The following is a 14,736-nucleotide window of genomic DNA, read 5'->3' as shown; positions in this document are numbered from 1 at the left end:
AGTTTAATTTGGGTTTCATCTGCACCAAGATGAGACACAGGAAAAAAGTGACTTCTGCATGGTCATCCATCTCATCGTACTTCTGCTAGTTTTATCACTGGACATGTGAGCCCAACCCTACCCCCTCAACCCAATTGTCCCCGATTCCCTCAGGACAGGCGGTATGCTGTTTGTCCATATTTTTGCCTCTCCCACAATAAACTAAGTCTATGCTTTAAACACACCGAGTGGCTTATACCCAAAAGTTTCACTTAGGTCTTTGCCTTCCCCTTCCCCTCCTGGAACATCACTGGAATCTGCAGAGAGGAGAGTGTTCATGTAGTGCTTTGCAGCCTCTGCTCTGAACAGCGGGCACGTGCCCCAGAACAGCCGCCGCCAGCCAGCCCGCCCGAGCACTTTCCGAGCACTTTCCGTGTGTGGCAGCCCAAGAAGGCTGGGAACACATTTAAACCTCACGAGCTCCCTTGTTCTCTTCCACCTTGGTTGTAGGGGTAACTGACTACAAAACGCTGAAGAAAACCTTTAACACACCAAAGTAATCGTCTGACAGAACGTCTTCAAATTCATATTCAAAACTTCCAACACAGAAGCCGTAGGAAACTTGCTCTTTATCTACCAACCACATTCAACGAAGGTATAAAATACAATTACTTTATTGATTTCTTACAATCAATACTGCCAACCAGCATTACTTCCACTCATGCATCATTAAAAACAAAAGGGTATTTCCTTGGTATTTTCAAATGATGCATTATACAATAAACAAAAAAAAGTTAGAACTTAAAATGCACCCTGATTAATTATGTAAACTGGTAATTTTTAAAAAAAGCATAACTAATAATTTGGTTCCTTTCTTCATAAAATGGAAATTTAAATATTTCTCCTGATAGTCTTGAGGTTATCATTATGTTACGAGTAGTGCAAAGTGTGGCACACAGTTTCTTCTAGAAAGGTGTGTCTTACACACCTTATTAAACAAAGGAAATGTGCATAAGAAGATGCATACAGTCAATGCATGAATAGAAAGCATGTTTCAAATACAAGGTAGCCCCTCAGGCAACCATTATTATTTAGGTTTTGCATTATCATTTATGGCATTATAGATTAATCACACATAACATACTTTTATACATTTTAACCCTGAAGAAAAATAATTGTTGCTTGAAAAAAATTATTCCAGGTAGCCATTTGGTTTGTATCAGGAGAAAGTGAACCTCCAAGAGTTTAGTATCTGCCAAGTCTGGAATCATTAGCTCAAGTCAGTAAATCTGATGCGCGACATACTTCACAGTGACTGTTTCCAAGTCTTGTCAATGCCTCTTCTCCGCAGGATGCTGGATGCAGCATCTCTGGGACACCCTTGCATGTGGTTTTCCCTTTTTTTTTTTTTTTTTTTTGCTGGATTAACTGTATTACCGTATTATTTCCTCTTTTTCACCTCTTCTATGGCCTTCCATTTTAATTATTCATAAGTCCTTTCAGAATATCTTCAGAGAGTTCCATGAGGGGAAGTTCTGGAGATGGAAAATCCAAGGGAGGAAGATTGGGTATTGGAATATCCTTGGCTTTCCCAGTATTTGATGCAAACCTCTGCCAGGTTGCAGAGGCTGTAGCAGTCTCTGCATGTGGTGGCAAGCTCCATAACTCTGACTTTTCTACAAAATCAGCATCTACATCAAGCTCCTTTTCTATCGGGCCTTTTAGAAGTCTGGCCTTTTCAGCCTTTAGCTGTTTATTTTCTCTCCTTAATCTTTCATTCTCAGCCACGAGGAATTCCACGTGCCTCTTCAAATCTGCAATTTTGGTTGCCTGCTCCTCTATAATTGTTTTATCATCTTTTGGGGCTTTGCTTCCAATGCACAGCTCTGTTGGCTCGCTCTTCTGCTGAAGTAAAAATAGTAGTGTGTCTGGATCCCTGTCAAAGACCCCCTGAATTTCAGGCAAGTGTTTCTCTGTGGAAGGGCTATAATTCTGAGAGAGTAGGGGGGTCTGGCTGTCTGCGTCCTCAGCAGAGGGTCTGTGAGATGCCTGAAGCTGGGCAGCGGCATCCTTGTCTGTGCTCTGCTGGGCTTTCAATCTTTCCTCCCGCTTTGCCCTCTTCCATCTCTCCTGGATGAGGAGAAGCTGTTTCATGTGACTATCCCTTTGCAGTTCCAGTGATAAATGAGCCTATTACACAGAAGGAAAGGTACAATTTAACATTTTAAGTCGCTTCAGTAATGTCTGGTAAATACTATTTCAGTATCTTCTTTTCTGAATAACCCAATAGCACTTAAAATTTTTTATTTATACTGTTTGCAATTCAATAGAACCTCAAACACTTTTCAAAGTAACTAAATCTTTCTAGGTAAGCTAACATTTTCATTCATAAACAAAATACCATTCAAGAAGTCAGAAGAAGTCCTATTCCAGTTCCAATCGACACGGTGGATCAGACCGTTTTTGAATGTGCCTTTCCCCTCTGCAATGCTATTTGTACTCAGTTTAAAATCAGAAAACTTTCCTATTTAGACTTTAATTCTACAACTAGCTAAAGTCTCGATGCAGGTCTACATTACATGGCTAACACAAGCAGCTCTGGACAGTCAAAGGGAAGTGCCCAGAATGGAACACAACTTTTAAGTTCTCTTCGTTCAGTCTGAGGAACTGGTATCTTTTCCCTGCCACTGATATCCCCTCAGATCTCCTTAATTCAATTGAACAAACATTTACCAAGTAACTCCTTGTGGACCTGCCACTTTTATAATCAGGAAATCACCTTTGGATAAAGATGTAGCTTTGTATAAAGGTATTTTAAAAACCTAGGCAGGCCCTCCCCAGACACAGAAGACAATTTAAAGCCACTGGTGAAACAGATTTAAAAGTACCAGAACTGCTTAGGAATTCAGGAAAAGACAGGTCTGGATTTAAATTATCTTTGACAAGCAAAGGTAAGGCCAACTGGTTTCCCCTGGGCCAGGCCTGCTTACTTACTGTGAGCTCATGGTCAAATGAGCTAATGATCAGGAAAGGCACTAACGGGTCTCTAAAGGACACACCTGGCAATCTAAGGTCTGTGAGAAACCCCTAGAAAAAAGGACAGCAGTTTCTGCATGCCATCAACAGCAGTTCACTTAGTTTTATTTTTTATTTTATACTGGAGTATAGTTGATTGACAAAGTTGTGTTAGTCTCGGGTGGATAGCAAAGTGATTCAGTCTATACATGAATCTATCCTTTTTCAGATTCTTTTCCCATTAGGTTATTACAGAGTACTGAGTAGAGTTCCCTGTGCTATACAGGTTTTTGTTGATTATCTATTTTATATATGTATAATATGTATATGCTAATTCCAACAGTTCATTTAGTTTTAATTTCCTTTCTGAAGTACTTATCTCTTCCCCATTTTATGTATCTTTGACTGCAGTGTTTTGGGAAGAGCACAATGTTTTATTTTATACACAATTCAAGTCTCCACAAGAAAATCCTCCTAACCCTTGTTGAAAATATTAAAGTGTCTTACCTGCTCAGACTGTGTCAGCTTCATAGCTTCAGAAAGATACGCTGGTTAAAAAAAAAGAGACACATTAATATATGTGTCGTCATTTTGTTATTAAAAGGTCAAGCAAAGAGTTTTAATACTCCTCATATGACAAAGAGACCTGGTCTTAGAAGCAATTCTGCTACATAGTTATCCTATTCCCGAAAAGGATTTAAAAAAAAAAAAGGATTCTTAACTTCTCCATAAAAGATATCAGTGGTAATCAAATGTACATATTCCATACTTCACCTTGGAGGGGCTGGTTCTTTTAAATCAATGTAGATTTCACAGTTACGGAAGTAAAGATGGCATAATCAGAAAAACAGTATTAGGTAGGATTAAAATTAAACAAGAACTTATCAAAATCCTATTACTCAAATTATGCTCACAAAAATATCAAGATATTGACTATCAATGACTTTTTACCCACATGAATACCTAAACTATCATTTTGGTCTCCTATAGAACTACTTTTATTGAATTGTTTCTGAGCTATACTATCAGCCTACTGTGAATCTGGTAGTTAAAAGCCCAAAGAACTCATTGACATATTTATAATAAGTAGCTGCAGGCAGTATTAGGACATTTATGAAAATGACAAAGGGTCAGTAACTCAATTAACTTCTCTCTCTAATCTTACGATCAGTTTCCTAGATGACTTAATTTGTTTGAATTTAAATAGTCACTGTAAAAATCCATAACTTTCCTCTCTAAGCTGACTGCTAGAACGCTTACGGCCATGTTCCCCTTCAAGAACTCATGATGCATTTTGTGAACTACTCCCAGTCCTCTCCCCCATTTTATCTTTCTATGGATTTTATATTTTGTTGTATTCCTCTGTAAGCCCTTTTATATCTTGCTGGAACAAGATGGGGTATAAATAACAAGTATTATTAATAATAGGTCGTGTCCAATTAATCTCCACTTTTTATCTCTTGCTCACTATAAACTTTTTGGCATCTCTCAAACATTAACTTCCTTCTTGCCTTTTCTCCAATACTACAGGCACTGCTTTCTGTCTAATCTTAATCCAAATATTTTAATGATTTTCTGAGTTCATCACTTAGAACTGTTGTCTGCCAGGTTCTATCACAGTCTTTAAGACAGACTAATTGGATGTTCCCTTCACATCAGAAAACAGAGTTGGTTATACGGCCTATGCTCCAGCCATACCTACATTTTTCCCTCAACTTTTTGTCTTATTAAGTCTGTATAACTGCATACAGACGACTTCTTTTCCTTTTGTTCATGTGTAAGTCTGTTGAGACATTCTATCTCTGAGACATTCTATCTCTTACTGTGATAGTGGGGATTTCCCTAGACATCCCTCCCATTATTCTGTGTACATTTGCCTCCCTGTCTGAAATACAGTTTGCTTTAAATCCAGTTTCTTAACACATAGAACAGTTTCACAAAACCAAGCTTAACCCAAATGCAGTGCCTCCCTTTGTAGAACCTTGAAACTATAACACGACAGAAGAAGATACCCAAGGACACTGAGTTCCCAAAGCTCAGAGAATTCAAAAAAGAGTCACACTGTCATTTAAATTATTTCCCAATCTCAAAATCTGGGTCTTAAAAGAAAAGTTATTAAAAAAAATTTTTTTTAATCTGACTGCATGGTAATGAGTTTATACCAGAGCCACAACAGGAACAAATGCCCAAGACAGAAATGTAGGCAGATAATACTTATCTCAGAAATATTTAGCAATGTGGTTAAACTGCTTTCTTCAATTATGATACAAGGCTAATATCTGAAGTAAATACTAAGTAAATGATGAGGAAAAGGAATTAAGAAAATCTGAAGAATCTATCACTTCTTAAAATAATAACATTTACTATCAAATACATATAAACAATGTACTCTGAGGTCTGCTCGTCTTCTGAAAAGTTCATTTTGAGTTCTAAACATTGTTAATGCCTATGATTAACTTCCCATTTAAGCTTTTGCTCTTTTTGCTGTCTGTGAAAGAAACGAAATCCACTTAGAAACTGGAATGCATTAAGACTGGTAAGGGAGGACTTCTCTGGTGGCGCAGGGGTTAAGAATCTGCCTGCCAATGCAGGGGACACGGGTTCAAGTCCTGGTCCAGGAGGATCCCACATGCCACGGAGCAACTAAGCCCGTGTGCCACAGCTACTGAGCCCGAGCACCACAAGTACTGAAGCCCACGTGCCTAGAGCCCATGCTCCGCAACAAGAGAAGCCACCGCGATGAGAAGCCCACGCACTGCAACAAAGAGTAGCCCCCTTTCGCTGCAACTAGAGAAAGACCATGTGCAGCAACAAAGACCCAACGCAGCCAAAAATAAAATAAATTTATTTTTAAAAAAAGACTGAGGGCCTCCCTGGTGGCGCAGTGGTTGAGAGTCCGCCTGCCGATGCAGGGGATACGGGTTCGTGCCCCGGTCTGGGAGGATCCCATATGCCGCGGAGCGGCTGGGCCCGTGAGCCATGGCCGCTGAGCCTGCGCGTCCGGAGCCTGTGCTCCGCAGCGGGAGAGGCCACAACAGTGAGAGGCCCGCGTACAGCAAAAAAAAAAAAGACTGATAAGGGAGAGTTATAGAAAACCACTTACAGCTGCTAATCAAGGGTTTAAAGCAATAGATTCTTCTAAACAATGCTGAATTCTTGGTAGTTTATGGCTTCTTAACTTTTTTTCAATATAGAGTGGTAAAAATGTGTACACCTCCTCCTCCCCACCTCCTGCCAGATGTAGACAGCTTTTTCCTTCTGGGTTGGGTATCTCAGTTTATCAAGTAACCTCTTTATTTCTACACATTTACAAAACACTATCAGAACACTACAAAGTGTAGAGGATATGAGTCCTTAGCTGTGTAGTCTCGGGTAAACTGTCTCAGAATCTCCTCTGATCTTTGACAGAGGCCCCTTCTTTTGCCCTTAAATTCTCTCATTTCAGGCTTTTATCCCACCAGTCTTTCTCACATGATGACCTTTCCCTGTTTTTTCTCTAAAATGATTTCCAAATACTAAGTTCCTTCCTCTCAGGACACATTTACATCCATACCTCCCAAAACACCTCTGTTCGAGCCTTAGATGTAAGTCAATTTAGAAAACACTGAGCTCATTCTAACCACATTAATTTTCAAACTAGTACTACATTCACAACTCTACTCTGAAACACAACACAAGGCTATTTTTAACCAAGTCTAAACTCCAAATCAAATCCGCTGGGTGGGATTAACTAATCACACTTAAAGTTGTATCTCCATCATTAGAGCTAATGGGATCCAACAGACTGCCTTTACCTCTTCTGCTCCTGAGAAAGTCACAGAATTTAGACACAGAGAAAGGGAGAGAGTTTAAAAGCCCAACATTAATTTTAAGTCTTCAAATAAAGACAGGGATGCAGGCTAGGAATGAAAGAAACTTCTCTCTCTTTTATGTATTCAGAATATCCTACCAATCAAGAGACACTGCTTTGGGAAAGCAAATGTTCTCCTTACTTGCTGCAAGTAATAAATGCTTCCTTCTCTGGGGGGAGAAGAATATCCTACCAATCAACACACAACCTAATGCTGATCAGTCTGTTATTTATGTGTAACCATGACCACTCTGGATTATTTAACTAAATGTATCATTTCACTGCAGCATTCATGGTTTTTTTTAAAAATAGTGTAGTACACTTTTTTTTATAGTGACTACAAATTGAACAATTTGATTCATAACAAAATATGGCTTATGAAAGATTTAAAGAGCACTAGCTGCCAAGTTTAATGCTGTCTAAAGCTCCCATAAAATTCACCATAAAAATCCACAAAGATTTATGGGATACATACAATGCGTTCAGCCCTACAGCTGAAGGGGTACACTTCAGTAGCAAAACTAACTCTTCAAAAATAAGACTTGAAATTTTCTCTGAAAATTACTGACTTGTAGGCAAAAATCACTGACATAGAAGGACTTATCGAAACCAGTATCCACTGTGCTGTATTTCAGCAGTGAGGCAACACAGGAGGGGCAGCCTCTGCTAGGAAAAAGCAGGACTTGGATCATGATACTGGCCTAGAGGGGAGGAAAGCGCCTTCCTCCAGCAGAAAAAGTATGGGGCTCGCTCTAAGACAGGCAGCCCCTCCACTGTAGGATGAAGCACTCCCGCCCCGAAGCTTTTAGGCTACTCAGCTAACAGAAACCAGTCTGTACAAACAAACCCTGAAGATCTATTTCTGAGTTCAACATATGCTAGCTTGTATGACTGGGATGAAATTAGGTGTTCGACAAGAATCCAGTAATTCTAAACTTCATACCTAAAAGAAGGTCAGCAGCAGCATGATACTATATGCATGAATGTATAGACGAAACATTCAGAAGGGAAGCTAAAGAAAGACCACAGGAAAGAGTTTCAATGGATTTTGTATTACCAGCATCTTAGAAAACAGAAACTCAGTGAAAATTAATTGGCTGGAATTAAATTAGTTATTACTTTCAAAACCCAAAAAGCCTAAATATTTGAAATCCAGACTCCTTCTCTATAACAACTAAGATGAACTGACAGACACTTCTTGGAATTACTTCTGTCTTTGGGGATCTTCAGGCTCAGAAAGTTGTGTCCAGGAATCATTTACAAATATGGCATATGCAGTCTTCTTGATTCAGAAAGACTGGGTTAGGAGGAGCTGGAAAATCTAACACACTCACTTGAAAAATAATCCAAGCTGCGTTCCAGTGGGTCAGTAGTATCAACCTGGTACATGCAGGGCAACAACACAACATTACTTGTGTGACTTTCATTCTAAATAACGTGTTGAGAGACACTGGAAAAAAGAAACTGCCCTGCAGTTTTAGACTCAGTACTTCTTAAAAAGAATACTCACCTGCAGCCTTTTTGTGACAAGCAATAGCCTCTTCGTATTTCCCTGCAGCTAATAAACGATCTGCTTGTCTGCTCTGTTGATGAGCCTAGAAGACAAACATTCCTGAGTTCCTCTTACTTAAAAAAAAAAAAAAACTTTTAAGAAGATATAATGCTGTTTGTTACCACACATCAAACCATTACAGCTGTATCTAAAACTGGGGAAACCTAATGGGTAGTAGCTGAAAGGACTGGCAACTTCTCTCAACTCTACTAATAAACAATCGAGGTTAAGACCAGGCACCAACTCCTTCAGGGAACATTCTTCAGAGATAAACCAAGGGTTATCATCAAATTGTTACTCAAAATGTATATTTTCTTGGTTTTTAACTCATTCTTCCTTTTCAACATTAAAGTTGCTACCTATGTTTTCAAGATGAAAAATTTGTACATTATACAGTTGAGGAATTAATGATACCAATATTTAATGTTATGGTGGAGATCTTTTCAGATACAACTCACCAAAACAACAAACTCAAAGTACTGAAAGCAAATGGATTAAATAAGTAGTCATTGGTCTCCTTACATTTGTGTTACATTTAAGAACTATTACAATTTTGTGTATGTGTTTCATCTCTTACATAAGGAGGTCCATAGACTCATAGTGGTCACATATCTTACATAAGGTTATACAGTTAGCAGGCAAGGAGAAGGCAATGGTCAGCTGAAGTCTTCTAACTAGTGTAATGTTTTCCTCACTAACAAACTCACAGATAATTTAGCAAAGCTGCTTAAAGTGAAAAAGCACTATACACCTATGTTCACAGCAGCATCATTCAGAATAATCAAAAGGTGGAAGCAACCTAAGCATCCATCAATAGATGAATGAACAAAATGTGGTACATACACACAATGTAAAATTACTCAGCCTGAAGAGGGAAGAAATTGACACATGCTACAGCATGAACTTTGAGGACTTTAAGCTTATAATGAGCCACTTGCAAAAAGACAAATACTGTATGATCCCACTTAACGAGGTATCTAAAGTAGTCAAACTCACAGAAACTGAAAGTAGAAAGGATGGTTGCCAGAGACTCGGGGGAGAAAAAAGTGGGGAGTGCTGTTCAATGGGTGTAGAGTTTCAGTTTTACAAGATGAAAAAGTTCTGGCGATCTGCTGCACAACAATGTGAATATTCTTAACACTACTGAACTGTACACTTAAAAATTATAGACGGCAAATCTGGGAGTTCCCTGCTGGTCTAGTGGTTGGGATTTGGCGCTTTCACTGCCATGGCCCAGGTTCAATCCCTGGTTGGGGAACTGAACTTCCCGCAAGCCACATGATGCGACCAAAAATTTTTTTTTTAATTAAAAATTAAAAAAAATTATAGACAGAAAATTTTATGTGTACTTTACCTCAGTTTTTTTTTAAAAAAAGCAAAAATCAAACCAGTGTGTCAGGTGTGAAATGACTTGTGTTGAACTTTTCAAAAGATGTACCACTGATGCCTCATAAAAAGACTTCAGAAAATCACTTTTGCAACTGAGATTAGAAAGATCTGCAAGTTTACAAATCAGGCTCAGTGTAAAACAGAGGTGAAGACAAAAGTAGGGAACAGTACACTTCTAGCAATGCATGCTGTTTACATTTTCCCCGTTTCTATTTTTGTAAGGAAGAGGCAAGCAACACTCTTAAAAGCAAGATTATTCCTTTCAGTTGTTTCAGAGGCTTATTATTCTTCAAATAGTAATTAAACAAACTTTTTCTCTAAGTCTCAATTTATTCCTAAAAATAATCATTGATAACCAGAAATGACTAAGGGCTTAAAATATAATTTTAACCATGGAGCCCTGGATTTGAACAAAAAACATGTTCTTAACACAGGAGTATTATATAGTATCCAGAAATGATACAGATCTTTTGGGGAGAGAATGTACATAATGAAGAAAGGTAAGTTATGATCAACATGATTCCTCTAAGGAATGTATTTTGAGCATATAGCTAAAGCAAGTGACAATCAACAAGGTTCTAGGCACAGGAAAAGAAAATAATGAAAGAATCTGCATATGCCTTTACCTTTCTAAGCTTTGAAAGAAGCCCTATTTAAGAGACAACCTCTGAAATCCCAAAGTACTTCCCAACTAGGACGGCACAGTACAGACATAGCCCTACCAAGAACCTGGGGCACTGGGCTCAAGTCCTCGTAATCCCACTAAACCAGCCAAGTTATCTCATCCTTCAGGGCCTGTTCCCTCACCTGTAAAATGATGGAGTTAGATCTGTGCTTCTCAAGTTTTAATGGAATCCAAATCACTGGGTAATCTGGTTAAAATGCACACTGATTCAGAAGGGCTTGAGATTCTACCGAGGTGAAGCTGAAGCTACTGGCTCCTGGACACACTTTGAGAAGCCGGGATGAGATGCTCTCTGAGGTTACCTTATTCTAACACTGCCTCTAGTCTCTCTGTCCAATGACATTAATCATTTTCTACCTGTACTATATTTACGAAGCTCCCTAGTTAAACTTCAAGCTCCACAATAGTAGAATAATTTTTTTTCTTTTTCATGTTCTTTTCCATTATGGTTTATTACAGGATATTGAATATAGTTCCCTGTGCTATACAGTAGGTCCTTGTTGGTTATCTATTTTATGTATACTAGTGTGTGTCTGCTAATCCCAAACTTCCCCACCCCCTTTCTCCTTTGGTAACCATAAATTTGTTTTCTATGTCCGTGAGTCTGTTTGTTTGGTTAATAGGTTCATCTATATCATATTTTAGATTCCACATATAAGTGATATCATATGGTATTTGTCTTCCTCTGACTTACTTCACTTAAGTATGATAATCTTGAGGTACATCCACATTGCTGCAAATGGCATTATTTCACTTTTTTATGGCTGAGTAATATTCCATGTGTATATAATACCACATCTTTATCCATTCATCTGTCGATGGACATGTAGGTTGTTTCCATATCTTGGCTAATGTGAATAGTGCTGCTATGAACATAGGGGTGCATATATCTTTTTGAATTGGAGTTTTGCCCAGATATATGCCCAGGAGTGGGATTGCTGGATCATACGTTAACTCTATTTTTAGTTCAAGGAACCTCCATACTGTTTTCCATAGTAGCTGCACCAACTTACATTCCTGCCAACAGTGCAGAAGGATTCCCTTTTCTCTACATCCTCTCTAGCATTTGTTATTTGTATACTTTTTAATGATGGCCCTTCTGACTGGTGTTAGGTGATACCTTATTATGGTTTTGATTTGCATTTTTCTAATAATTAGTGATGTTGAGCATCTTTTCATGTGCCTATTGGCCGTCTATATGTCTTCTTTGGAGAACTGTCTATTTGGGTCTTCTGCCCATTTTTTGATTGGGTTGTTTAGATTTTTGTTATTGAGTTGCATCAGCTGTTTAATTATTTTGGAAATTAAGCCCTTCTCAGTCGCATAGTTTGTAAGTATTTTCTCTCATTCTGTAGGCTGTCTTTTCGTCTTGTTTATGACTTCCTTTGTTACGCAAAAGCTTCTGTGTGATGAGGTCCCATTTGTTTATTTTTGCTTTTATTTCTATTGCCTTGGGAGACTGCCCTAGGAAAACATTGCCACTTCAGCAAATGTTTTGCCTATGTTCTCTTCTAGGAGTTTTGTGGTGTCACGTCTTATGTTTTAGTCTTAAAGCTATTTTGAGTTTATTTTTGTCTACGGTGTGAGAATAAACTTTTACTTGAACACCAAAGAAACAAAAAGTTCTCAAGTGGTAGGAACAGGACCTCATGGCTATTCCAACTCCCCAAAAACTTCCCCATGTAAAATCCAATCTCTGATCACTCTGCCAACTCAGGAGTTACATTTCGTTTTAAAACACACACCTAGGGGGCTTCCCTGGTGGCGCAGTGGTTGAGAGTCCGCCTGCCGATGCAGGGGACACGGGTTCGTGCCCCGGTCCGGGAAGATCCCACATGCCGCGGAGCGGCTGGGCCCGTGAGCCGTGGCCGCTGAGCCTGAGCGTCCGGAGCCTGTGCTCCGCAACGGGAGAGGCCACAACAGTGAGAGGCCCGCGTATAAAAAAGAAAAAAAAAAAAAAAAAAGTAAAACACACACCTACTTTAGGTTATCTGGCACCACAGCAATCAAATTCCCTATTAAAAAATACAGGTCCTACACCAAGTTCTTGTTAGACACCCAGCACATGCCAACTGCCTAGGTTCAAGTCTCAGCTTGAGCACTTATTAGACACCTGAACTTGGCTTTCTTAACTTCCTAAGTTTTCTCATCTTTAAAATGAGAATGTTGTGAAAATTAAATGAGTTAAAAGACAGTAAAAGCAGCAGAGGTTATCTACCACCATAAAGCTTACAATGTGATTGGGGAGATTAGACTAAACTGCATTCTTTTCCAACTAAAGATACTGTACGAAACTTATTTTTGTAGTAATTGTTATTTTTAAAACAATCTTTAAAGATCTCTAATATTAAAATTGATCTCTCTTTAAATACCGTTCTTGGCAGAATCACAGCATTAAAAGTATTAAATCCATATGCTTCTTTGGTGATTCAAAATAAAAGAGGAACAAGAAGCAACTGAAATGGGAACGTTGGTTGGGGATTCTAAAAGTTTGGGCACTGATATTTTATAATTCTGATAACATGTTTCTCTTCTGCCAATTACTTCAAGATGCACTAAAATTTTATGGGGAAGGTTTTATCTCAATACTTTGTTCAAAAATGATAAAAGACAACAAATGCTGGAGAGGGTGTGGAGAAAAGGGAACCCTCTTGCACTGTTGGTGGATATGTAAATTGATACAGCCACTATGGAGAACAGTACAGACGTTCCTTAAAAAACTAAAAATAGAATTACCGTATGACCCAGCAATCCCACCACTGGGCATATACCCAGAGAAAACAGTAATTCAAAAAGACACATGCACCCCAATGTTCACTGCAGCACTATTTACAATACCCAGGTCATGGAAGCAACCTAAATACCCATCGACAGATGAATGGATAAAGAAGATGTGGAATAAAGAAGATGTGGTACATACATGCAATGGAATATTAGCCATAAAAAGGAACAAAATTGGGTCACTTGTAGAGACGTGGATGGACCTAGAGACTGTCATACAGAGTGAAGTAAGTCAGAAAGAGAAAAACAAATATCGCATATTAACGCATATATGTGGAATCTAGAAAAACGGTACGGATGAACTGGTTTGCAGGGCATAAATAGAGACACAGACGTAGCGAACAAACGTATGGATGCCAAGGGGGCAAAGTGGGGGTGGGGGATGAATTGGGAGATTGGGAGTGACATATATACACTAATATGTATAAAACACATAACTAATAAGAACCTGCTGTATAGCACAGGGATCTCCACTTCGCTGTACAGTAGAAACTAACACAACACTGTAAAACAACTATATCTCAACAACAACAACAAAAAGATAAAAGACAATATAGGTCTTTATGAGTGATATTACTAACAATTCAAATAATGTTTAAGCCAAGAATGTATCTATTTTGGGCACTAACCCAAACAAATAAAGTAAATTTTATTTATTTTCTTTTAAAGTTTATCAGGAAACTTAGGACAGAAAAGGTAACTTAACACTCTTCATGAATTTTAACTCCAGGAGCACCTAAATATATAAGACAAATATTAAGAGACCTAAAGGAAGAAACAGACAGCAATGTAATGACAGGAGACTTTAATACCCCACTTACATCAATAGATAGATCATCCAGACCAAAAAAACAGTAGGGAAACACAGGCCCTAAATGACATATTAGACAAGATGGAACAAATATATACAGAACATTCCATCCAAAAGCAACAAAATACACATTCTTCAAGTGCTCATGGAACATTCTCCAGGATAGATCATATGTCAGACCACAAAACAAGTCTTAATAACGTGGCCTGGGTTCAATCCCTGGTTGGGGAACTAACCAACTGCAAAAACAAAAAACACACACACAGAAACCAAAAACGAAAAGATGTTTCAACTGGTAACACAGAAATACAAAGGATAATAAGAGACTATTATGAACAATTATATGCCAACAAATTGGGCAACCTAGAAGAAATAGATAAATTCCTAGAAACACAAAACTGTCTAAGACGAAATTATGAAAAAAAAGAAAATCTGAACAAACCAATCACAGACATATCTCGGAGATATTGCAAGCTCAGTTCCAGGCCACCGCAATAAAGTGAATACTGGAATAAAATGAGTCACACAAATTTTTTGCTTTCCCAATACATCTAAAAGTTATGTTGGGACTTCCCTGGTAGTCCAGTGGTTAAGACCCTGAGCTCCCAACACAGGGGGCCCATGTTCGATCCCTGGTCAGGGAACTAGATCCCACATGCTGCAACTAAGAGCTC

The 14,736-nt window shown here is 38.5% G+C and overlaps 1 protein-coding gene across 2 annotated transcripts in view; it reads right to left on the bottom strand.

Moving 5' to 3' along the window:
- Positions 1-692: 692 nt before the first annotated feature.
- The window catches only part of NRBF2 (nuclear receptor binding factor 2), a 33,539-nt gene continuing 19,495 nt past the window's right edge, over positions 693-14,736 (bottom strand). The window contains exons 2-4 of one of the 2 annotated variants that reach the window (XM_060090437.1): positions 8,355-8,439; positions 3,502-3,542; positions 696-2,169 (exon numbers count right to left, since the gene is read on the bottom strand). In XM_060090437.1, the coding sequence (XP_059946420.1) occupies positions 1,459-2,169; positions 3,502-3,542; positions 8,355-8,439 (837 nt within the window). In that variant the 3' untranslated portion in view covers positions 696-1,458. Of the gene's footprint in view, positions 2,170-3,501; positions 3,543-8,354; positions 8,440-14,736 lie in introns of both variants that reach the window. The other variant, XM_060090447.1, reaches the window with a different exon arrangement.

This window comes from Mesoplodon densirostris, chromosome 1 (genome assembly GCF_025265405.1).
Source record: "Mesoplodon densirostris isolate mMesDen1 chromosome 1, mMesDen1 primary haplotype, whole genome shotgun sequence".
Lineage (NCBI taxonomy): Eukaryota > Metazoa > Chordata > Mammalia > Artiodactyla > Ziphiidae > Mesoplodon > Mesoplodon densirostris.
This window is presented reverse-complemented; position numbering and strand designations above follow the sequence as displayed.